At 39.4% G+C, this 25,827-nt stretch overlaps 1 protein-coding gene and 1 non-coding gene across 2 annotated transcripts in view; both read left to right on the top strand.

Moving 5' to 3' along the window:
• BLMH (bleomycin hydrolase) overlaps positions 1-25,827 on the top strand; it is a 45,386-nt gene that overhangs the window by 4,804 nt on the left and 14,755 nt on the right. Inside the window, exons 4-11 of the mRNA XM_050762314.1 lie at positions 932-1,073; positions 1,986-2,074; positions 3,402-3,494; positions 14,569-14,724; positions 15,855-16,013; positions 16,126-16,193; positions 17,372-17,489; positions 22,068-22,137. Coding sequence (XP_050618271.1) covers positions 932-1,073; positions 1,986-2,074; positions 3,402-3,494; positions 14,569-14,724; positions 15,855-16,013; positions 16,126-16,193; positions 17,372-17,489; positions 22,068-22,137 — 895 coding nt within the window. The remainder of the gene's footprint in view (positions 1-931; positions 1,074-1,985; positions 2,075-3,401; positions 3,495-14,568; positions 14,725-15,854; positions 16,014-16,125; positions 16,194-17,371; positions 17,490-22,067; positions 22,138-25,827) is intronic.
• LOC126939996 (U6 spliceosomal RNA) lies at positions 703-805 on the top strand. The gene has a single exon (XR_007720529.1). It is a non-coding gene; the product is annotated as a U6 spliceosomal RNA (small nuclear RNA).

Raw genomic sequence — 25,827 nt, 5'->3', positions numbered from 1 at the left:
ACAGGCACATGCCACCATGCCCAGCTAATTTTTGTATTTTTAGTAGAGACAGGGCATTTCACCATGTTGGCCAGACTGGTCTCGAACTCCTGACCTCAAGTGATCTGCCTGCCTTGGCCTCCTAAAGTGCTGGGATTACAGGTGTGAGCCACCACTCCTGGCCATATTCCATTTCCTAATCTTCAAAATGTATATTACTGGCCTGGTTTAGTGGCTCATGCTTGTAATCCCAGCACTTTGGGAGGCTGAGGTGAGAGGATTGCTTGAGCCCAGGAATTCGAGACCAGTCTGGACGTGGCAAAACCCCGTCTCTACAAGAAATACAAAAATTAGCCAGGTGTGGTGGTGCACACCTGTCCCCCCAGCTACTTGGGAGGCTGAGGTAGGAGGATTGCTTGAGCCCAGGAGGTTGAGGCTGCAGTGAGATTGTACCACTGCACTCCAGTCTAGGCAACAGAGCATGACCCTGTCTAAAAATAAATAAATAAATAAACAAAATATATATTACATAGGTGCTCATTAAATGTTTATTGATTAAAGACTTTAGATATCAGGTTTTGTTTTAGCATTGAAATGTAAACACTGTACACATATACGCAATATATTGGAATACATACACAAGTATAAGAAACTTCACATATTCTGATGAAGTCAGATACTGATGTTTATTTACCAATTTTAGTTTAAAAATACTTATGGTTCTTGTTTCAGCATCACAAATACCCAAACTGGAGTGATACAGAAAAGATTAACATGACCTCTATACAAGGATGACATGTAAATTCACGAAGGGTTCATGTTTTTAAAAATAAAACAAAAAACTATTATGTTGATTCCTTAGTAATTCCAAGACTCCCATTCTGTTGATAATGCCAGTAAAATTACTAACTCTTTTTTCTTTTAATTTTATTTAACTTTCTTTACTCTTTAGGTTGAGCGCTGTTACTTCTTCTTGAACGCTTTTGTGGACACAGCCCAGAGAAAGGAGCCTGAGGATGGGAGGCTGGTGCAGTTTTTGCTTATGAACCCTGCAAATGATGGTGGCCAATGGGATATGCTTGTCAATATTGTTGGTAAAAGTTCTTTCTTTAATGGAACTGAAACTCAGCGTGATTAAGTAAGCCTGTAGTTAGACATGGGCCATTTCTATGGTGGTTATGTACAGAGTAGAATTGGTCTCCAAGAAGGTTATATCGTTATTTCTGAGAACCTTTAGTTCACATTCTCACCTATAAAGTGCCTTTCTTAAATGAGGAGTAAGGAGAGAGCTACTGTGAAGGATGGGTTGGAGAAGAAAAGGTAGTATTAAGTAGAACTAATTTTCCATGAAAAAATTGTTTTCTTCTCCATTGATGTAATCAGGAAACACGTGAAAACTGTAGCTGTTTTAAAATGTCTTCAAAACATCTTTTGGGGAAATCTCATCATGCTGAGCACTTCACAAAAGTATGATAGATACACTTCATCTTGACCAAAAGGCTGAGAAATGACAAAGCATAGTAGATAAAAAGAATAGAATTAATTCTAACATAGACAGATAAATATGCACATTAAAAACCTACTTAGGCTGAGTAAGGTGGCTCAGGCATGTAATCCTAGCACTTTGGGGGACCAGGGCAGGAGGATTGCTCAAGCCCAGGAGTTCAGTACCAGCCTGGGTAACATAGTGGGACCCTGTCTCTACAGAAAATAAAAAAATTAGCTGCACATGGTATCATGCGCCATAGTTGTGCTACTCAGGAGGCCAAGCCTGGGAATTCAAGGCTGCAGTGGGCCAGGATTGTGTCACAGCACTCCAGTCTGAGTGACAGAGCAAAACTCTGTTTAAAAAAAAACAAAAAAAAAAACCCCTGCTTAATAATATGAAGTATAAGATTTTCTGAATTAAGCCAGCAAAATATGGCCTATTTTTTGAAACAATCACTATTTTTGCCAGGGTTTCTAATCTTTTACCTTATTTAACACTGAAATTTGTTTTCTTTTAGAAAAATATGGTGTTATCCCTAAGAAATGCTTTCCTGAATCTTATACAACAGAGGCAACCAGAAGGATGAATGATATTCTGAATCACAAGGTACAATATATGAAGCAGGGTTGGATTGAGTTTAGTGTACTTTCCTTAAAACTTACTTTTTAGAAGGGGTTCCTGGGTATTTCAGTGTATACTGTTTGTGTACAAGATAACTACTGATGTCAATGTCTGTCAAAAGCAATGTAGCTACATAATAACTTTAAAAATAATTAATATTAGAGGGTTTTTGCTTTTAAAAAACTTCCACTTTTATTTCTGTTGATGTTAATGTCTTCTTAGGGGGATAGTTAGGAAATAAAGTCCCATGTCCAATTAATACTGGCCGCAAGCACTCAGGATGCTGTGTCTCTCACTTGGTTCCAGTGGAGGTGGACTAGAACTGCTTTATGTGCTAGTAAAACCAAAAGAACTATTCGCAAGATTCCTTAAAGAGTGTGCTGTGTTCTGAGACTTCCCCAGACCACATCAATGTGGTTTATCCACCCACTAAAGATTTGTTGTAGTTATTGAACTGCTTTTTATTTGCTTCATTATCTTAATGAATCATTGTGTCTTCTCTACATAACCAGTTTTCCCGAGGAGAATTATAATTCCTACGGGGATGCTGCTTTTCTAGCCAGGCCTCGTTTTTGAGAACTAGGAGTTGCCAGAATCTGCTGTCCTAATCCATGAGGCCAAAATTGGATTTTTCATCTCCCTGGGAGAAAGATTACATTTTAAAATAAACTATAGGTGTGTCTCCCCAACATTAGAAGTGGGCTATTTTCCACCCTGGAAACGCTGGGGATTTTTATCGAAAGGCTAAAAGATCATTAATAATATGACATTTGATTCCATTTGAAGTGAGAGCAACAGCTTCTTTAGCACTGCGGTTAAATTTCAGACTCACCTTTATCTTAGTGAAAAAATGAAATGAAAAAATGAAAATTTTATTGGGGGCTGGCATAACCATAGTCATAGTCAGTTGGCAGAGAAGGAAAAATGGACAGCTATTGAAATTCTTAAGTAAAAATCTACTAGAGTAACATAGTGGCATAATTGTCTCCTGCTTTTTCTGAGTGATAGGCATTATGTAATCATGTGTTTTCCCCATGCCCAGACACATAAAACATCTTTATATGATGTTTGCAGAGCAGGAGCAGTTCCATCTAGTATTTTGGAGGAATAATGTATGCCTTTGCTCCTTATGGAAAGCATTTTTAGCTATGTGTTTAAGTGGACAAGTTGAAGAAAAACACATTTGCCTTTATGAACTTTGCCACGGGTCTGGCCTGAGTTATACTTCAAAATAGAACTTGCGTTGGTCTATGAGACTCATTTAGATTGAATTTGGGTAACTATTGGAGTGCTGAATAAGTTTCTGTCATAGATGAGAGAATTCTGTATACGACTACGGAACCTGGTACACAGTGGAGCAACCAAAGGAGAAATCTCAGCCACACAGGATGTCATGATGGAGGAGGTAATAACAAATTTGGATTTTTTTGTGACCCTTCTAAACAACTCTCAGAATATTCCCATCTATTAAACTAATGATTAGGAAGCTTTAGTCATGGCAACGAACGTTTAGTTGAATTGAAAATTACTTATTTTACACTGAAAAAACTGAGATTAAAACTTACTTTGCCTTTTAGTATAGGACTTGGGCTTAGGTTTTCTAATGGCTGGTTGAGTGGTCTGTATAATCATTCTTTTATCATTTCATAAATGCTAAATACGCTCTATGAGTTTGGCACTGAGGAAACAGGTGAGAAAGACATAGTCACTGCTCTTAAAGAGCTCAGTCTCTTGGGAAAAACACATCTATAATTAGAATAAATCCTATGCTAGATGTGTAAAACTGATTTGGTGGTCATAGAGCAGGAAGTGACTAGCTCAGTGAGCTGAAGGTTTCATAGGGAAGATAGCTCTTGAAAGAGTAGTCAGAATTTACCAGGTAGATAACAAGACCATTCTAGGCAAAAGGAATTATATGAACAGTGCCATGAACAGAGATAGAACCTTCAGGGAATCGTGTGGCTGAAACATAACTTTTGTCAGTATGATGGGTAGCAAATTAAGCTAGAAAGGCAGAGATATAAGGGATGTTGGATAGATGCCAGAACATTTGGCTTCTTTCTGTAGAAATAAAGACAGGGAGTTATTGATGGTTATATTTGTTAAAATAATGTATGTAAAAACATTTTGGAAAATGTAAAAATCACTAAAATATGTGGTGGTAATATTATTTATGATCAAGACAGTTAAGAATCTTTATTATTAATACTATCCATGTCCAGAATGAATATGCATAAAACTGAAATTGGTTTGAGGAAAGAATAAATGTTTGTCAGCCAGTGGGCCCTTAATTAGGCTTCGTTTCAAGACTATGGAGTTAAAATGGCCTACTTTTTTTTCCACTGCGGTGGAAAACACGCAGTGTTTCACTCCTGTTTTCCTTTAAATTTTAGAGACGCAGCATAGTGGAGTAGTGGAGGGTGTAATCTCTGAAGTCAGGCTATCTGAGTTCTAGTCTTCTCATTACTTAATAGCCATATATCCTGGGACAAGTTCCTTAAGCTCTAAAGACTCCGTTCACGTTTAACATGTCTAGCCTAGTGCTTGACACAATAGCTGTTTCTTAAATATTTGTTGAGTGGACGAATGCAGAAATTTCATTTACCAAATGCATTTAAATAATCTCATTTTTATCTCTTAAATTCTTATGGAAGAGAGGCATCTTAGTATAGTAGGAAAAAAATAGGCTTTGGAGTCAGACATACATGGGTTTAAATTCTGACTCTTTTACTTAACAGTCTGTGATCCTAGGTAAACCTGTCTGAGATTCAGTTCAGGATCTGAAATATTTTCCTTATTGGATTTTTGGGGAATCTGTCTTGCAGAGGCTATATCTGCTACATAATTTGCCTTTATTTAGGGTTAGATTAAGATGGTGGGGGCCAGGCACAGTGGCTCACGCTTGCAATCTCAGCACTTTGGGAGGCTGAGGCGGGCGGATCACAGGGTCAGGAGATCAAGACCATCCTGGCCAACATGGTGAAACCCCATCTCTACTAAAATACAAAAAATTAGCCAGGTGTGGTGGTGTGTGCCTGTAGTCCCAGCTACTTGGGAGTTTGAGGCGGGAATCACTTGAACCGAGGAGGCGGAGATTGCAGTGAGCCGAGATCATGCCGCTCATTCCAGCCTGGCAACAGAATGAGACTCCATCTCAAAAAAAAAAAAAAAAAAAGATGGGGGCATAGTAGGAATGAGGGTTCTGCAAACAGTTATGGGAAAGGGCCTAGATAATACTTGCTGTAGATCATAAGCATCCTTTTGGCCTTTGATGTTTGCTTAATGATCTTTGAACTAATGATGTGTCTAAGATTGATGTCCTCATCATTTGTGGAGCATGGTAATTGGCTGATAAGAATTAGGGCAGATATGTTTCACATGTTTTTTTCCTCCCCTACTCCTGCCTCTGAGAAATAGTAACATCCAACTTCACCAAGTCCTGAGTATGAGTATTTTATAGGATTATTTACTTAATGATTCTGCCTAAACTATTTACTACAGAATTCTGTAAGGGTTTTTTCCCCCTTAGAGACAGAGCTCACTTTGTTGCCCAGGCTGGAGTGCAGAGGCGCAGTCATAGCTTACTATTACCTTCAACTCCTGGGCTCAAGTGCTGCTTCAGCCACCCAGGTAGCTGGGACTACAGGTGCATGCCACCATGCCCAGCTCATTTATTTAAAAAATTGTGTAGAGATTCAGTCTCACTATGTTTCCCAGGCCTATCTCCACCACCTGGGTTCAAGCAATCCTCCCACCTCAGCCTCTCAAAGATTGCATATATTATAAAGTGTGAGCCACCATGCGTGGCCCTGTATATAAGGTTTTAAAATTTTTACAATCCCCCAGATGACTTCTTTTCATTGAACCTGACTCTTTGGTAATGAAGAATCTAGCTGCAGTTTTAAAGCCACAAATTAGTACCTATGATTTGTGTAACCTTGTAGGCAAGTCAAAATGATGACTTAATCAACAACCATGAAGCTCAGATAGCTTTGAATAAAATGTGTTTATGCTAAAGGCATTCTTACTGAGAAGTGAGGTGTAGACTGCTTGTTGAGATGACAGGCAAGGCAGATTTGTTTTGGAGATGTGTGGTTACCTCTATTGCAATGTTATCTCAGTGTCCATTTTTTTAGCCTGCAGATCCCCTTAAGATTATTAATGTGTTCTCAGTTGGGCGCAGTGGCTCATGCCTATAATCCCAGCACTTTGGGAGGTCGAGGCAGGTGGATCACTTGAGGCCAGGAGTTCAAGAACAGCCTGGCCAACATGGCAAAACCCCGTCTCTACTAAAATACGAAAAAAATACCTGGGCGTGGTGGTGCACGCCTGTAATGCCAGCTGCTTGGGCAGCTGAGACACGAGAATCACTGGAACCCCGCATGTGGCAGAGACCAAGATTGTGCCACTGCACTCCAGCCTGGGTGCCAGAGCAAGGCTCTGTCTCAAAAACAAAACAAAACAAAAAAACTTTGTCTGTTAAAAAGCAAAACATAGCCAGGCATGGTGGTAACACTTGTAAATTTTTTGTTTTGTAACAAAAAGAATTCTCTTTTTTGTTTTGTGACACTTGTAGTGCCAGCTACTTGGGAGGCTAAGGCAGATCACTTGAGTCCACATGCCCAGGAGTTCAAGTGCTACCTGGACAACACAGTGAGACCTCATTTCTAAAAATCAATCAGTCAATCAAAGACCAAAAACAATATTTGTCGGTGCCACAAAAAGGGAAAAGAAGCCATTATGATTGACTTAGGAAATTCTATAGCAGTGGCTCTCAGCTATTAAAAACAATATATAGGCCTAACTTGTCCCAGATCCACAAAGTCAGTTTCCCTGAGAATAGGACCTAGTTATCTGCATTTTTATTTTAAAGACATCTTTGATTTAAAAATATTTTTTTAACATCAAATATATAAAATGTTCAGATGTGGTGGCATATGCTAGAAGGAGGCTGAGGTGGGAGGATCACTTGTGCCCAGGAGTTCTAGGCTGCAGTGAGCTATGATTGTCACCACTGCATTTCAGCTTGAGTGACAGAGCGAGACCCCATCTCAGAAACAAAAAATTTTTCAGGATATATTTTGGGAGTGAAGCTGTCAGGACTTGCTGATGAACTGGATGTGGAGGACGAGGAAAAGTACTGGGATAACGTCCTGGGATGTTGAAGGGTGGACTTACAGATAGGAAAGAAGGCTTTTTGGCAATTAGGGCAGTGTGAGGGAACCAATGTGTAGAAAAGGATAGCAGGTGTGAATGAGAGAAATAATAATTGAAGAAGCAAGGTTTTGGAAGAGAGAAAGAGTAGATGTGGTCTAAAGTAGTGCCGTCAGACTTTAATGTGCACATGAATCACCTTGGGATCTTGTTAAGATGCAGATTGATTCAGTAGGTGTGGGGTGGGGCCAGATAGTCCACATTTCTGTTTCTTTCTTTGATATAAACACCTCTAGAAGTAATCTCAAGATCATTTAACTATTATCATCTATATGAGTTCATTCCCTTTAACATCACAGAAGTGCCTGTACTTTTAAAGTGTACCCTTTTATGTCTTTCTGTGCCCGAAAACATATTTAATGCCTCCAGAAGGCATCTGCTTTTTTGCCTGCTTTTGCAAGCTTAGGTGTTTTACTTTAAAAAACAAAAAACAAACAGATCTTTGCCCTTCCTTCATTCCCTACCAGAAAGTAGTAGAGAGCTGTCTTCCCTTCTCCTCTTCCTCTGTGAATAAATAGTCACTAAGGTAGGTTCCTTACTCCTTCTCTCCTATAACTGGCTCATTGACCCACGGCACTGAACCTTTTTCAGAGTTGAGCTGTTTTCTGTGACTGCTTTAGTGTTCTCGTGAGCATTCTATTCTTTGATCAATAGGTTGTTTTACCCTTGAGACTATTTTCTCCATCAGTAAAACTAAAAAAAGCTGGGGTAGGCTGTGCACGGTGGCTCGTGTCTATAATCCCAGTGCCTTGGGAGGCCAAGGCAGGAGGATCACTTGAGCACAGGAACTTGAGACCAGCTTGGCCAACACAGAGAGAACCCATCTCTACAAAAAAAATGAAAAAATTAGCTGGATGTGTTGGTGCGTGCCTGTAATCTTAGCTACATGGTAGGCCGAGGCGAGAGGATCACTTGAGCCGAGGAGTTCAAGGTTGCAGTGAGTGCAGTGAGCTATGATTGTACCACTGCACTCCAGTCTGGGCGACAGAGTGATACCCTGTCTCTTAAAAAATAAGTTGGGGTAAATGATTGTAGGGCTTCGCATTTTATATAATAGAAGTAACTAATGTTTTTACAGTGCTTTAGACTTTACTGTACTACTTTCTCAACAACCCAGTATTGCAAATACAAATGAAGACTTAAGAATCTGTCTCTTCTGCGGTGGTTTCAAGCACTGAAATCTTTTAGCCTTAACAGTGGAAAGGTAAAACTAGACACAGATAATAAGAACTTAGAGTGCTAGCATGAGAGTTCGCCCCAGTTCAACAGGCAATGAGAAGTCAGGAAGATTTTTGAGCAGAAGAATGACATGAAGTTTTGCTGTCTTTCAAGTAGTTTAGTTGTCATCTTCGAACTACCTTACTATTCTAACCTCTCCTTCTTTCTGTGTCTGCCTGTAGCTGCCTTAAAAAACTGTTTCAGGTTCTCAGGCTTCTAAGATTTATGCCTTACTCTCAACTGCTGCATCTTTCCTTCTTCCTCTCATTTGATGTCTGTCTTGGGTATGGGAATTAACTAAGTCCTGTATCATTTGTCTTTAAGTTGGGATCTACACTTTCTTTCCCCTTATTTCATGTCTCATTCTTTTACCTTTCTCTCCGGATTCCACTTCTTTTACCGTGTTGTACTTCAGCAAGTCGTTTAAAATAAACAGATCCTCCATTAGAGAGATTTATTTTTTTATTTTTTTGAGATAATGTCTTGCTCTGTTGCCCAGGCTGGAGTGCAGTGTTACGAACACAGCCCACTGCAGCCTCAACCTCCCAGGCTCAAGTTATCCTCCCACCTCAGCCTCCCAACATGCTCGGATTACAGGCATGAGCCGCTGCATCTGGCCTGAAAATATTTTTAGAGATCGGTTACAATGGAGCTCCTTTATAAAATGAGACTTGAGAGGAAAGACCCTTCTTTATAATTCACCTTCTTATGAAATATGTTTAAACTGGAAATAGGGCTTGGACCTTTCTGGCACCAGCTGCAGTTTTTCCAGTTATAGGTTGCTAGAAAGGGACTATATATAATCCACATTGTTGTAGGTTAGTTTAAGTTCCCTATTTAATTAGCTAAAGATACAAAATCTTAATCAGAAGACAAATGGCCGCAAGAGACAAGTACAGATGCACTCAGCATAGCTTCCCTTGACATACACCTGCCCCCAGGGTATCAGCGAAGGGTCTCCATCAATCAAAAAATTTAGCTCAATTTTGGGCAGGCTGTCCTTTATACTCTGGGACTTATATCACAAGTTTAGGGGACCTTTCTCAGTAATCTATATTTAAGGGAATAATTAGAAACATTGGCTGCTTCTGTTCTTTTTAAACCAGATTCAGGATTAATAGGATCACATCATTATTTGTTTAAGGAGTTGAGGAAGAGCAGAATCTGTTGCCAGGTGTCATTGAGCCATGTATATCTTTGCCTTCAGCTTTCCACCATTTTGGAAAGTCCATATTCCAAGTCCACACCCTTTATCAGTTTGGTTCTAAATTTGGTTTGAAATGACAAAAGTGCCCGGGGCTGGATGTGGGGCTGGACGTGGTGGCTCACGCCTATAATCCCAGCACTCTGGGAGGCCGGTGGATCACGTTGGCCTGGCCAACGTGGCGAAACCTTGTCTCTACTGAAAATGCAAAAAATTAGCCAGGCATGGTGGGTGGCGCATGCATGTAATCCCTGCTACTTGGGAGGCTGAGGCATGAGAAACGCTTGAACCTGGGAGGCAGAGGTTGCAGCGAGCCAAGATCATGCCACCACATTCCAGCCTGGGTGACAGAGTGAGGCTTTGTCCCCTGCTCCCCCCCACAAAAAAGGAGTCATGTGTTCGGTAAATATTTCTTAATATATGTACCTGACACTATTCTAGGCATTGGAGATTGAACAGTGAACAACGCGGAAAAGAATACCTACCTTTGTGTAGTTGATGTTCTAGTAGGGAAAGACAAGTGTATAAGACGTATAATGTGTCAGAAGATAAGTGCAATGGGGAAAAGTAAAGGAGAAAAGATGTGAAGTACTGGGATGGGAAGTGAGCAATTTCAATTAAAGTCACAAATACATTTCCCTAAATGGGCTAATTGTTGGTTTTAATATTAATTTAATGTGTAATTATATTCTGAGGGATGTGGTTGTACTCTTATTTTATTCAATTCAATATAATCTCTTGTGTTCAATGTGCAGCATCTTTTTCTGTGCTGAATGCCAAATAGATCTTGTGAGAAGCAGGTGACACTCCAGTGTTGCCCACCAGAGAGCAGACTTGGATATCTAAAGCTCACTGCCCAGGGAATGTTATTTCAGAACTGCAGAGTCTCTTATCAAAAAAATCTAGTATCAGAGACCATGGAAATTATTCTTCAGAGCATTTTTTTTTTTTAATGGGAGCTTATTTAATTAACTAGTGTTGTTTGGCTCAGAGTCAGATATTCCTTACAGAGTGTTACAGACTGACTTAAGTATTAATGACTTTGGATAATTTATAGTCATAGTAAACAAATAGTATAAAGCAATGCAGCATATCTCAAGTTACAAAGTTTTACTAAAATCTAAAAGAAAGAAATATCACCCTTATCCTTACTTATGCCTTAATTATATCTATTAAAATTCAGATTTATAAAATATATGTGAAGGGCATAAGTATTGTCTTACAAAAGGACTCACTGTAGAATTCATTTAGATAGCAGAAATGCAGATTTCCTCTATTTATTTGGGAGAAGGAGGAATTTAACCCTTTTTACTTTAAATAGGGAGTCAAGTACATAAAAAGGTATTTTGCAAATTATAGTGTAAAACATTTGTATTTATCTTTAGAATATGTTTAAAAGTAAACAGAAATTCACTTAGTTATCTTCATCTTAATTGGGCCTGGCCTTGTGTCTCCTTTTTTGGCCAGAGCCTGGCTGAGCTGAATTTACCACCCTTGGATAACTGAGAATTGATCGAAATGATTCCACTACTACATGTAGATACACATGTAACAATAGTTACTAGTTGAAAATACACATCATTTAGGTCTTTAAAACCTTTCTAATCTAAGTATGTTCTGACTGTACACCTTCATTGCCATTGAGTTGACCATAGTTACCAGTGGCAATGTCTTCTTCATAATGACAGATGCCTAAAGTTGTCATTTGTAGTCTTGGCACTGAGCAAATGCAAAATGACTATGAATCCCAAACAGAGCTCATTAATCCTTGGCTAGAGTAACTCAATTACAGTTGCTTATGTGATACTCTGCCTCCTTTCTGTGGTAGAAACCAACTTGAGAAGGATATAATGTTAAAAGAGAGATGGTTTAATGACCAAATGTTCAGGCTTATAACACACACAGTAAATCTTAATAAAGGAAGGTTCTATCTTGGAAAACAGAACAAAACAAAACAACAGGCAAGCATAACTTCTTCTCTAAGTTAACTTGCTTCTGTTAAGATAGAATCACAGCAGTGAAGAACAGATTGCTCACATACACAGCAATGTGTGTGAATCTCACAGACATTATGTCAGCCAAAGGAAACCAGACACAAAAGATATGTTCTATGGATACTTTTATACGAAGTTAAAGGACAGGCAAAACTAATCAATGGTTATAAAGTAAAAATAGTGGTGATCTGGTGGAAGTTGTGGGTTATTTAACAGCAAAGGGACCAGAGAACCTCCAGAGCCTGGAAATGTTATGTATATTGATGTGAACGATGGTTACATGGGTATATATGTATGTTTTTAAAAAACGAATTGTTAGTGTGTTTTACACACTTAACATATGTTACGCCTAAGTTAAAAAGTAAGAAAAAGGAATTAGGTCACGGAGTTTGGATTTGTTGTGGGAGGTAGTAAGGAAACATTGGATCTTCAACAGGGACGTGAGTTGAGAAAAGCAGTCCTTTTAAAATTCTCCTGTGGTGATATGGAGAATGGAACAATGTTCAGATCAGCTGGTATATCTATGTCATGTCGCCAGCATTGCTAGATGCTATAAAGGACACGAAATATCCATGATCTGGTTCTTATATTTAAGAAGTGTATAATCTTTTATGAGAGACAAGTTATATGAAAACTAGAAAGTTACAGTAAATGGCAAATAGATGGACTTTGGAAACAGCATATTAAAGTCAGCCCTGAGTTCAAATCCTGATACTGCCATTTACTGGCTCTATGACTTCCGGAAAGTGATTTATTTCCCTGAACCTGGATTTCCTTATCTGTAAAAGGGGGATAATATCCACCATCTTTGTTGAGAGGCTTAAGAGATATGGTAATGAAGGATAGTACAGCAAAGTAGACAGTCAGTACATCTTCCCTTTTTAAATCCTGTAGCCAAGGAGCAATACTTTGTTGTTGTTGTCATTGACAGCATGTGACTTCAGTTTAGATTGTGGTTTTCCACTTGCTGGCTGTGTGACTTTAAGTAAATTATTTGGTTTCTTTGTGTCTCAGTCTCTGATTTAAAAAAAAGAAGAAAAAACAAGGTGAAGCGGAAGTGGAGGGAAATATACCTTGAGAGGGTATTACGAGAATGAAGTGGACCTAGCAAGTACATAGTATCTAGCACAAAATAGGCACACTTGGTAAATATAAAATCTGTTTCTCTTGAATGTGATAGCAGATACAAATGTGTGGCGTAAATAATGCAAGTAGTAGATGATTGGATCAGGGTGGTGACTGTGGATGCAAAAGGGAGAGGCAGATCATAGTGTTATGTTTTTAAAAAGAAGGACATTTGATATAGAAGATGAAATATTTTATTCTGTCCTTGTGCAGGGTGTATCTCTTTTTCTATTTTTGCATTGCTTTTTTTTTTTTTTTTTGAGATGGAGTCTCGCCCTGTCACCCAGGCTGGAGTGCAATGGCATGATCTCAGCTCACTGCAACCTCTGCCTCCTGGGATCAAGCGATTCTCCTGCCTCAGCCTCCCGAGTAGCTGGGATTATAGGCGCGTGCCACCATGACCAGCTAGTTTTTTTTTTTTTTTTGTATCTTTAGTAGAGACGGGGTTTCACCATGTTGGCCAGGCTGGTCTTGAACTCCTGACTTCATGATCCACCTGCCTCAGCCTCCCAAAGGGCTGGGATTACAGGCGTGAGCCACTGCACCCAGCCTTATTTACATTTCTATAAAATGAAAAAAATATAAAATATATCCTTGGATTGTAATGATGTTAACTTAAAGGTGTTGTGACATCATTAGAAAATATGTTGTCTCACAACCCAAAAAATTATACCTTATTACTAAAAGTTACTCCTCTTCTTTTTATTTTTGAGACAGGGTCCTCACTCTGTCACTCAGGCTGGAGTGCAGTGGTGTGATCTCAACTCACTGCAACCTCTGCCTCCTGGACTCAAGTGGTCAGCCCACCTCAGCCTCCTGAGTAGTTGTGACCACAGGCTCAGGCTACCACGCCTGGCTAATGTTTGTACTTTTTTTTTTTTTTAAACCATGATTCAGCCCTCAGGAGATCCTGAGAACATGTGCCCCTAATTTTTGTATTTTTTGAGATAGGGTCTTGTTCTGTCACCCAGGCTGGAGTGTAGTGGCACGATCATGGCTCACTGAAGCCTCTGCCTCCTGGGCTCAAGCGATCCTCCTACCTCAGCTTCCTGAGCAGCTGGGACTACAGGCATGAGCCACCGCGTCCAGCTGATTTTTTTCTTTTTTAAGATGGGGTTTCACTACGTTGTCCAGACTGGTCTTGAACTCCTCAGTTCAAGCGATCCTCCAACCTCAGCCTCCCAAAGTGCTGGGATTATAGGCATGAACCCCTGCACCTAGCCCTCCTCTTCTAATACTTTTAATAGGCATTGTCATCCAACTGCAGCTGAAAAATTAGTTACTTTCCTATAAGTAGAGACACCTGTTGTAATAAGGAAAACATCAATGTATAAAGGGAAGGAAATCCATTTATAAAATTTGTCATTATTTGTTACTTGAAAAATAATCAGCAGAGCAGCAACTCAGATCTTGCTGGGTATCAATGGTAGGCAGATTCTTGGCTAAGGAAGTTTTAATTTTCAGGACAAGTACTAAGCACTAAATGTTAACATTTCAGAATTGCATTGTTCACAGTGTTTATTTGAGAACTCCTAAGTTGACTGGTACCAAATCTCAGACATCAGCTTTCCAATTTTTGACGCAGTATTAGATTTCTTGTGAAATTTTTAGCTTGAATTTAGCCACTAACTTCTTGTGTTTCCTAAGCTTAAGGAAAAAGAAGAGGTGAAAAAAATAACATTTCCCCCTAGCCATTTCTCACCTTTCCTCCTCCTCTCTTCCAGATATTCCGAGTGGTGTGCATCTGTTTGGGTAATCCACCAGAGACATTCACCTGGGAGTATCGAGACAAAGATAAAAATTATCAGAAGATTGGCCCCATAACACCCTTGGAGTTTTACAGGGAGCATGTCAAGCCACTCTTCAATATGGAAGATAAGGTTGGTGAATGGCACTGGTAGTCACTGGCTGTTTACTTTCAAATGGCTGTTAATCACAGGGAATGGTATAAGATTCTTGGTTAGCATGCATGAGTATCAAACTAGACAGCAAACATTTTTCCCCACTTCCTTAGAAGTATTTTATGTAGCTAATGAAGTTGGTGGTGCCAGGATTTATCAGCCTTTTCCCAGTGTTCCTCTTCAGAGACTTTTTAAACTGTAAGCCAGCAGTGATTTTAATTCCCACATACGCTCCTGTCTAGGACCAGAATCATTCTCAAGTGCAAAGACAATGAAAGTGTATCGGGTATTTCTTACCATGGAGTCAGAGCACTTTTGCACTGAGGTCCCCTTGGGGAACTCTCTTGTTGAAGGGAGCAATCTTCATTTTTCCTGTTCCCTTTAGGTCTTCCTCATCTGCCTACCAGGATGATCAGAGCCTCTTCCTTTTATTGGCTTCTTGATCCTCTTCCAAGCAGATGCCTGTCTTGTAACTTGAGAGCAGGGGCCTTGTGATTAGCTCTCCAGTTTTTCTTACTCAGTGCATGTAATTTTTCAAAATGAGTTTTGAGGGCCGGGTGCGGTGGCTCACGCCTGTAGTCCCAGCACACTGGGGGGCTGTGGTGAGTGGATCACCTGAGTCTGGGAGTTTGAGACCAACCTGGCCAACATGGTGAAACTCCGCCTCTACTAAAAATACAAAAATTAGCCAGGCGTGGTGGTGCACGTCTCTAATCCCAGCTACTTGGGAGGCTGAAGCGGGAGAATCACTTGAACCCAGGAGGCAGAGGTTGCAGTGAGCCGAGATGGTGCCACAGCACTCCAGCCTGGGTGACAGAGTGAGACTTTGTCTCAAAAAAAAAATTGCTTTTGGAGCAGTTCTTGCTAGTAGGAAAAACAGGTAGATGTGTCTCCTAAGTGGGTCTCTTACAGGAATCAGAATAAGCAAGGACCTCTCTCACATGTATTTTGCCACTTTTTGTTTCTTTGTTACTTAACAATGTGGCTGTAGTACTTAGCTTGTAGGCAGAGATGATGAGCTTGATGCAAACGTGAACCTAGAGGAGAGCTGTGTGTTGCTTGACATTCCTGGTTTTATGCCCTAATCAATATGTTTTTGCTCTCGATAGATTTGTTTAGTGAATGACCCTAGGCCCCAGCACAAGTACAACAAACTTTACACGGTGGAATACTTAAGCAATATGGTTGGAGGGAGAAAAACTCTATACAACAACCAGCCCATTGACTTCCTGAAAAAGATGGTTGCTGCCTCCATCAAAGATGGAGAGGTTGGTATTGTTTTTGTATTTTGCACATTGGGGTTAAAACATCTTTTACTTCTTTGGTATAATAGGAAGATGGGGTTTATGTTGACTTTCTTCCTCTCTCTTCTGTTTCTAGGCTGTGTGGTTTGGCTGTGATGTTGGAAAACACTTCAATGGCAAGCTGGGCCTCAGTGACATGAATCTGTGAGTGCAGGAAATTTAAAATAGAAAGTCATTTGTGGGTTGTTGCTGTTAGAGTGTGCTCTTGGTACAAAATGACTCTGCCGAGGTTTATCCAAAGATGAAAGTTGGCCTAAGGGCGAGTCTCTTCCTTTGCATCCTGTAGAGTTTGAGGATTCATAGCAGAAACTCCACATACTTAAATACTCTAACCCGAGACATCAAGATCACAATACTTTCTATCTGAGTAGAAATCGTTGAGTGTTCCTAAAAAGCCATCCTCTATGAGAAAGACACTTTAAAAAAATAATTGACTACTGTGTAAATGTGTTCAGTACATTTGGGAATGTAATGAAAGATTTTGCAGGGCTCCCATTTGCTGTGTTACTTTAGTGGCTTTGTATTTTGTCTTTGTGACAAGTGGGACTAATTTGCATGCATACTTTAAAGCATTCCTCCTGGTCATTTATGACAATGAAGGTTAATTTGTAAATTAAATCATATAGGATTCCTTGACAGTTCACCATTCTCCATTTTAGGGTTACTTTTAAGTAGTTGTTACTTGTAGGAAGTTGAGTAAATATCTTGATAGTCAGAGAAATCTGCTAAAAAGATAATTAATGAGGTTTAAAAAATTTTTGAAAGCAGGTAGATGCAACTCCCAAGTGTGTCTCTCACACTAACTAGAACACGCAAGGATATCTCTCACATGTATTTTGGCTTTTGTTTCTTTGTATTTAACAGTGTGAGTGTAGTGCTTATGCAAAAATATTCCCCAATATTTTGGGCATTATTTATTTAAATTTTAATCAGCAATGATTTAAATGAATTCAGAAACTGGTTGGTTCTACCAGCTCAAAAGAGACCAGTTTTCTAAGAAGTTACTTCAAAAGCTTTTTTCATTATTTTTAAAAGTTTTCTTGCCTCAATGACAATGTAAACTTGTCAGCTTCTGATGTGGAGAATTTATGTTTAATCATCTCCTTTTTTTCCTGCATACACTTGTGACACGTAGAGAATGGACTCCCACTGAGAGACTAAGTTCTGCATGTTCCATATTCTTTCTGAAGAGCTACAGCTAGAGCCTTATTTATTTGGAGCTGTTGAGCCCCTTCAGTTTCTTCTGAATTCCTTTTACAACCAAAAGCCAGTTTTCCCTATGATCATATTCCCTTTATTTTGTACTATCATTCTTTTTACAGCTATGACCATGAGTTAGTGTTTGGTGTCTCCTTGAAGAACATGAATAAAGCAGAGAGGCTGACTTTTGGTGAGTCACTTATGACCCACGCCATGACCTTCACTGCTGTCTCAGAGAAGGTATGACCCTCAGCATGCCTGCTGGAGTGTTTGCACAGATGGATCTACATTCTCCTGCAGACTGTTTACCCAACATAGCTTCATTTATAGTGTATATGATTTCTGTTAAAAGTTAGTTTCCAAGTAAGACATCGTACCTGCGTCACTTGGGGCTTGACTGCGTGCTTAGAGGTAATATAAAAATAGAAACTTTCTATGAAGAGAATTCGGGTCAGCAGGGAACGATCAAGTAACTGTGTAACTTTGGAAGGTCATGGTGTAAAGAGAAGTCAGCAAGGGAACTTGAGAGAAGGTAACTTCTGCTTTATAAGGAATCAAAATGTGCCCTGAAAGTGTTCATATCTTGATGATGTATGTTCAGATTTCCCTTCATTTGTCATTCAGATTCTTCTGCAGTAAAATGTCAATAACAGTAATTTGTGGACTCCATACCCATTACTAGTTATATACAGAGCTTCAGGAAATTGGATATAAAGTATTTTGAATTTCCTGTGAAATAGTGTGTATAGTAATACCGCTTTTTCTAGGATACACAGTTGGAAACAACTGAAATTTTATCTTTCGCAAATAAACTCCTCACTTCCAGTCAGTAAAAATAGATATTTTCCCCTCTGTGCTCAGGGATCATCAGGAAGGAAGAACTTGAACTACTTTAATTCCTTACCACCACAAGCAAAAATATTCTCTTTCTAACCTAATTCCTGGAAACTCACAGAATAACTACCTTGCATAAATTGTTCTAGAAAATCGTTTTGGGTTTGTTTTTTGTTTTTGTTTTTGTTTTTTGAGACGGAGTCTCACTCACTCTGTCATCCAGGCTTGAGTGCTGTAGCGTGATCACAGCTCACTGCAACCTCCACCTCTCAGGCTCAAAAGATTCTCCTGCCTCAGCCTTGTGAGTAGCTGGGATTACAGGCGCCTGCCACCACGCCCAGCTGATTTTTTGTATTTTTAGTAGAAATGGGGTTTTGCCATGTTGGCCAGGCTGGTCTCAAACTCCTGACCTCAGGTGATGTGCCCACCTCGGCTTCCCAAAATGCTGGGATTACAGGCGTGAGCCATTGTGCCCGGCTAGAAAATAGTTTGATAGAGAATTGTTTTTGCTCTCCTATCCACTAGATTTATGATCTTTAAAATGTTTAGAAATATCTTAGCATATCATTATGCCACATTTTCATAACTAGCCTATCTAAAAGTCCTGATTTGTTTTTTATACTCTATGCAGAATTGTGAGTGGAATGGCGTTTTCTGTCTGTACCTTTTTCTCACCTCTTCCAACTACTTCACTTGAAGGGTGCCCTTTCAACCCCACAGCATCTAAGATCCCTGTTCTCTCTCCATATTCAAAACTTGGTCTTAAAGGTTTAATTACATTCTTGCAAATTATAAGGCTAGTGCTTTAAGTAGTAGAACTCTGAGGTATTCTCAGTTTTATATGAGATCAAACAGTATGGTATAAAGGTGCCCTGAACTTAAGAGGCAGTCTTAATGCTGATATTTCTGATCCTCATGTAGTTTTCATAAATAAATGTAAAGATTGAGGTCTTACAAACCAGCGAGCTGTTTTCCTCATTATTCCATTCGTCGATAATCTCAGCTCTGTAGTTAGCGAGACTCCCACACCAAGAAACAGGTTTTCAGGGTTACCCAGGAGAATGTGTGGAGTATAATTTGCATTACTTATGTAGATCACGAAAAGCCATTTTAAAATAGCAAAAGGTGATTTAAAAGTGTTATCACCCCAATTTAACAAAATTCTCACATTTGAATTATAAACAAACATAAAGTTAGGTTATAAAAGGTTTTTTAGACCGGGTTCAGTGGCTCATGCCTGAAATCCCAGCACTTTGGGAGGCCGAGGTGGGAGGATCACCCCAGGTCAGGAGTTTGAGACCAGCCTGGCCAACATGGCGAGACCCTGTCTCTACTAAAAATACAAAAATTAGCTGGGCATGGTGGCACAAGCATGTAATCCCAGCTATTAGGGAGGCTGAGGCAGGAGAATTGCTTGAACCTGGGAGGTGGAGGTTGCAGTGAACCAAGATCATGCCACTGCACTCCAGCCTGGGCGATGGAGTGAGATTCTGTCCCAAAGTAAATAAATAAACAATTTTTTAAAAAAGGTTTTTAGCTGGGCACTGTGTCTCACGCTTATAATCCCAGCACTTTGGGAGCCCGAGGCGGGAGGATCACTTGAGGTCAGGACTTCAAGACCAGCCTGCCCAACATGGTGAAACCCTGCCTCTACTAAAAATACAAAAATTAGCTGGGCATGGTGACATGCACCTGTAATTCCAGCTACTCTGAAGGCTGAGGCAGGAGAATTCCTTGAACCTGGGAAGTGGAGGTTGCAGTGAGACAAGATTGCACCACTGCACTCCAGCCTGGGTGACAGAGCAAGACTCTGTCTCAAAAAAATATATATAAATAAATAAATAAAATACATGAAAAGGTTTTTCAAATAAGGGTGCTTTATCACTAAACTAAAGCTCTTTAAATAAATTTTTAAACTATATAGAGTTTGTTTTTGTTTGTTTTTTTTTTTGGAGACTGAGTCTTGTTCTGTTGCCCAGGCTAGAGTGTAGTGGCACAGTCTCAGCTCACTGCAACTTCTACCTCCTGGGTTCAAGCTCTTCTCCTGCCTCAGCTTCCTGAGTAACTAGGACTACAGGCATGCACCACCAGGCCTGGCTAATTTTTTTTTTTTTTTTTTTAAGACAGGATTTCACCATGCTGGTGTTGAACTCCTGACCTCAAGTGATCCACCTCCCTTGGCCTCCCAAAGTGCTGGGATTACAGGCTTGAGCCACTGTGCCCAGCCGAGAGTTTTTTTTTTTTTCTTTTAAACAAACCAACAATACCTGTTGTAATCTCCAAGAGAAATTCTGCTTTTTATCATTTCTGTCTCTCTTACAGAATATTCCTATTTTTCAGAAATAAAAATAATGAATACCACTGTCATTTTCTTGGGAACTTCCATTCTTTGATTAGCATGGTTTATTTCCTTAGGAAAATGGAGCTACCTTACATGCTAATGGTATAAAGCAGAATTTATATTATTTTAACAAGAATTTTATATTGAACATTTTCTCTTCATTCCACTAGAGTTTTTGATCCCAAAAACGAGTTTGAACTGCACTTGAGTAATAGTACAGAGGTAAATGCATACTAGTGGTTGTAGTTCCACAATTTTCTTTCTTTTGTCGCTGATATCATGGAATCCCTATAAGGGAGTTCCAGGTATTAATAATTTTGTAATTGTAGATGACCCAGAGAACAATTTGATCTAGGTCACTCCAGGAATTCATTGGCCAACGGGAAAACATAGGAACCATTTTAAGACTGAGAATACAAGTAACTATATCGCTTTAGATGACATTGATTCTAACAGTGATATTTAAAAGGAAAGTAAAGTTGGACTACAGTGGGAGGAATAGAAAACCAAAACAGATATATGCCAGCTGCAGAATGTATAGTATATAACGATATGGTTTTAAAGGATTTGGGGGCAAAGAGTAAGGATTAGTACAGGTAAGGGTGTCTGAAACTTGTGAGTTTGTTGGCGCTATTTGTGAGACAGAAAATTACTGAGATCCAAGAAAACTGCCAAGAGTGGAGTGTTTGGGTTAGCAGAGCCAAAGAGAACCAAATCCCATATAGATGAGACTCATCATATAGTTATTTGCAAGTGGGAGTTGACAGATGAAATCATTAGGCGATAATACAGGAGTCAGTGCTTTTCTCATGCTACAAAGATTTAAGTTGCTTTGACATCAGTAAATGTCCTGAATAAACATGAAAGAGAAGTCTTTTCCCAAATGGAGCATTCCTCTTGTCTCTCTCTGTGTCACTGTAGTAAAGGCTGTAAATGAAGGTTATCATGATGAGTATCACTGTACCTTTAAGAAGACAAAAATTGAGCTTATGTTAATAATGAAGATGGAAGAAGGAGAAAAGTAGAACTGCCTGGCTTTTGTTTATGAAAATGGTCTTTTTACTTTTGCTTTGCCATTCAGTCTCTTCTATGAAATTCAATATTTGTGTAACTGGATCAGTAAAAGAATGCACTTGGAGAGTATCATTATTTGGTTTCCCCAAGTAGAAAATCAGGCAGATGATGAGTTTATTTTGTTTTGTTTAAAAAAGGCTGACCAGGTTTTAGAATTATTCCTAAAATAAAGTAGGATGCATTTGCTTTAATCAATATTGATTGATTAAAAGCAAGAATCCCTAGCTTCAAATGGTGTTTACTGCTTTTAGTAGCTTAATACAGTTTTTCGTAGTCAAGTAGCATTTTTACATGCTTATTTTACGTATAGAATAGAATAGAAAGGATGAAATAGTATTTATTGCTTTGTTAGTTTATTATGTTTTTACCCCAAGAGATTCAAATTCCATTTCTATTGGAGTATCTATCCCTTTAGTGATAGTAGGAAACTTATGGCCCTGACCAAGTATATCCTGCCTGTATAGAGCAGGCTGTTTCTTTCAAGTGGCTACAGAAGAGCTAAAATTATATGACACCTCAGCAGGGAGAATCTGGCTTCATACTACTCACCATCATCCACTTTTTTGCAGGATGATCAGGATGGTGCTTTCACAAAATGGAGAGTGGAGAATTCATGGGGTGAAGACCATGGCCACAAAGGTGAGCTCAGTTTGGTAATACTAACTCCAGGTGACTGAACCTGCTCTACTCTGCCTTTCTCGGTGTCAAGCTGCTCTAGTGTGGAGGATTTCTCAGTAATTGGCTCACTGACTAGACTATTCTACAGAAAAATCTGAGGATCTGATTTGCCCCCAGAATTCCCCTGACCATTATGGCATGCCTGAACTCCCAGGTTGACTCTGAGACCGCTATGTGCTGCATTTGTTCCAAACTATGTTAATCCTCCCCTCTTTGTAGACCACTTGGCTAGTGAGGAGGTTGAGGTTGAGTACCCTTGCCAGGACACTTGCTATATGGCGTTTGATGCGTTTTCTTTTTTTTTTTTTTTTTTTTTTTTTGAGACTGAGTCTCGCTCTGTCACCCAGGCTGGAGTGCAGTGGCCAGATCTCGGCTCACTGCAAGCTCCACCTCCCAGGGTCACGCCATTCTCCTACCTCTGCCTCCCGAGTAGCTGGGACTACAGGCACCTGCCACCACGCCTGGCTGATTTTTTGTATTTTTAGTAGAGACGGGGTTTCACCGTGTTAGCAAGGATGGTGTCAATCCCCTGACCTCATGATCTCCTCTCCTCGGCCTCCCAAAGTGCTGGGATTACAGGTGTGAGCCACTGCACCCAGCCTTGATGTATTTTCATCTACTACATCAGTACTCTAGAAAGTCAGAAGCCTTCTATATGGGAGAATGGGACTGGCAAGAAGCTTTCTTTAGGCATTTATTAGAGACTCCGTAGAAGTTACCATTGCCTAAAGTGGAAATGAACACTTTGCTTACCACTTAGAACTTCTTTATACTGACAAATCAAAACCTAGGGAGAAGTCATAACTTACACTAGGTAGACTAAACAAAATAACATAGGTAATATGTGAGTTGTGGAAAAATTTTAAAATATAGATAAAAAGTCTGATAATCCAACCACCTAGAGATCACCATTGATTAACAGTTTAGGGTGTATTATTGTAAAATTTTGAGACCATATTTTTAAAGGCTGTCTTTAGTAATAGCTTTTGAAGGAGATTTTACACTTTAATTTTTAGGGTTCCAAACCAAAAGTGGTGACCACCATGGCATATGTGTACATATGAACACGTAGATGTGTGTGTGCTGGGGGCATTTTGTAGCCAACTCTTCCCCAGAGTCCTTTTTCTTTTAACCAATGAATTCTGGCTAGGAAAAACATTAACTGCAGCTTAGCAGACTAGTTAGAAAACTGAGAGAAACCAGGTAGGAAAGCCAGAGAATTGACATGCAGAGAGATACTTGGAAACAAACTTGAGCATACATTTTACCCAACAGGAATTAGGCATTTTATTTTTTAAAAAAGAAAGAAAAAGAGATTTTAGCAACTCCTTGTTGTTGCCCCTCTCTGTGTTTAGAATAGTGATTTTCCAGCTATGTTCCTCACAGCGCTAGGATTTCCAAGGGTAAAAGGTAGAGGACGGGGTGTGGAGGTTTGGACATGAGCGTATCTGACTTCCATAGCTCGTGTTTGAAAATTGCTGTTTTAGAAGAGTCTGTTAAGCTAAGTTTTGAACTTGACAGCACTTTAGTATGCTGATTGGGCAGCACAGGCTTGTATATGATAGCCAAAATCTGAAGACCATTTATTTGTCATTCTAGGGCTTTTCATCTCCCTATGAGAAAAATCACTGGTGGGTTTTGGCTGACTGTCCCTGGAATCTGCTGTGAAACTCAGCAGCCCGGTGTTTATATGTAAACAAATACAAATGCTGTTACTGCGTTTCTCTTCATCATCAGATAGTTGCATGTCTACCTTCTGTGATGTCTATAATTGTTCTGTGATTTCAGGGGTGCCAAAGTTAACTATTATGAATTAGAATGCAACATTTTAAAATTGGCAGTTTCTTGTAAGGTTAATTTTATTTTGAGACAAATACACAATAGGGTCAAATAGAGAAGGGTTTAAACCTCAGCAAAGCTAGCAGACAGAGTAAAAATAACTCACAATTTAGTCGTATCTGTAAGTTGGCGATAGTGAAGAGATGGATACTGGTCTTAAATTTGAAAGATTTGATTATTTGTAGCAAACATAAGATACTGAGTTAAAGTTTCCTGTTGCTTCCAGTGAACCCCCTGCAGCTTCTGTTTCATTTCTGGTCTAATTGGGTTTGTTATCATGTAGCTTACCACCTATGAGAAGAACTAAAGTTATATTTGTTTAGAAGAGCCTGGATCCGTCAGCTTGCTGCGATATTTTTCCATCTGTAATAGTCAGTGAGTTTGAAGATAGTAGTGTTATCTGGTTAATAGAGGATAAACACTTGTAAAATCAGGAAAATGTGTTTTATGTAGTGTGAGTTACTGTCTTTATTATTTTGAACCTAAATACTTAATTTTAGGTCACTTTATATAATTTTTCCATTTAGCTTTACCTCTTAAAAGTTTTGCTTCTGCTAACTTAACTCATTTCATTATTATGCTGAGAGAACTGTATAATACAGGATCTTGCTATCCCTGTAACTCTTCTATAATCCTTCTTAGTGAAATCTGCAGCTATCTAGTAAAGATTAACTTTTTTGTTCTCAAATAACTGAAATGCCCGTGATTATACACAGCAAAGCATTTCAGTAGAGAGCCAAAAGATAAGAAACAGAACTGGAGTGGAGGCAGGGAATCATTCATTCAAGCCAAAATAAATTATTCTCATGTATTTCTTGGTAATGTTCTTTCTAACCTAACAGGAAGGAAGGAAAGAAAACATGATCTAATTTAATTGGCACACTTGGCCTGACCTTAGGAGAGCGCATAGTATGTTATTATGTTGGCAATATGTGTTTACCCCAGCAGGGCCTTCTTGTCTGTCATCCTAGTGGACATTGGCTGGCATGTCTGAGGCAGGACCTCTGTTTATGCTCTCTTGGGAGACATGACAACCTTAAGAAGCATTGCTGGGATTTTGTTTCTGTAGATAACATTGTTAACAGTTTGTTGCTGTTCTCTTTGGGATTTTTTACTGTTAAGATTGATGTTTCTGAAAAAGCAGTGTTGATAATACATGCTGGAGATAAACAGAGCAAAGATACCTGGGCAAGCTGCCTTTGCCCAGCCCTGGCTTTGGTTCTCCCCATTGGTTATGTTCATGGCCCTCCTGCCCAGAAACTGTTTTGTAACAGATAACCTGACTGTTTCATAAAATAGACAGAAGGTTTCTTCTCCCCTCCTTCTTAAAATACTTGACTATCCATTTTGTACCTTGTTAATGGATCATATCAGAAATGGATTTCACAATTAGATGAGGGAACAGACTTTGGGATTTGATATATTATCTTTCATTTTGAAACGTTGATAAAAATATTTTGTAAAATATTTAAGAATTTAAAATCAAGGAAGTCACTTTTGATTCCTCTCACTATTAGTCAAAAATTCATCTGAGAAGAGCCTAATCTTTAAGCCAAAGTGACCTGCAGATCCCCTCGCTAGTAAATGATAGAGCCAGAATTATAACCCAGATGGCCTGATACCAGAGCCAGTTTTCTTAACCACTAAACTGTGCTTTTTCTCAGCTTCCCTGTTCTAGTAGCATGTCATCCACTCATGAAATAACAGGTCAGTTCATGGTCATTGGTGACCAGAAACAGTGGGTGAGGGGATATAAAACTGTATGAAGGACCTGGAGATGTTATGTAAATGTCTGACACTGGGAGAAAAGGC

Source organism: Macaca thibetana, chromosome 16, assembly GCF_024542745.1.
Source record: "Macaca thibetana thibetana isolate TM-01 chromosome 16, ASM2454274v1, whole genome shotgun sequence".
NCBI classification, from domain to species: domain Eukaryota; kingdom Metazoa; phylum Chordata; class Mammalia; order Primates; family Cercopithecidae; genus Macaca; species Macaca thibetana.
This window is presented reverse-complemented; position numbering and strand designations above follow the sequence as displayed.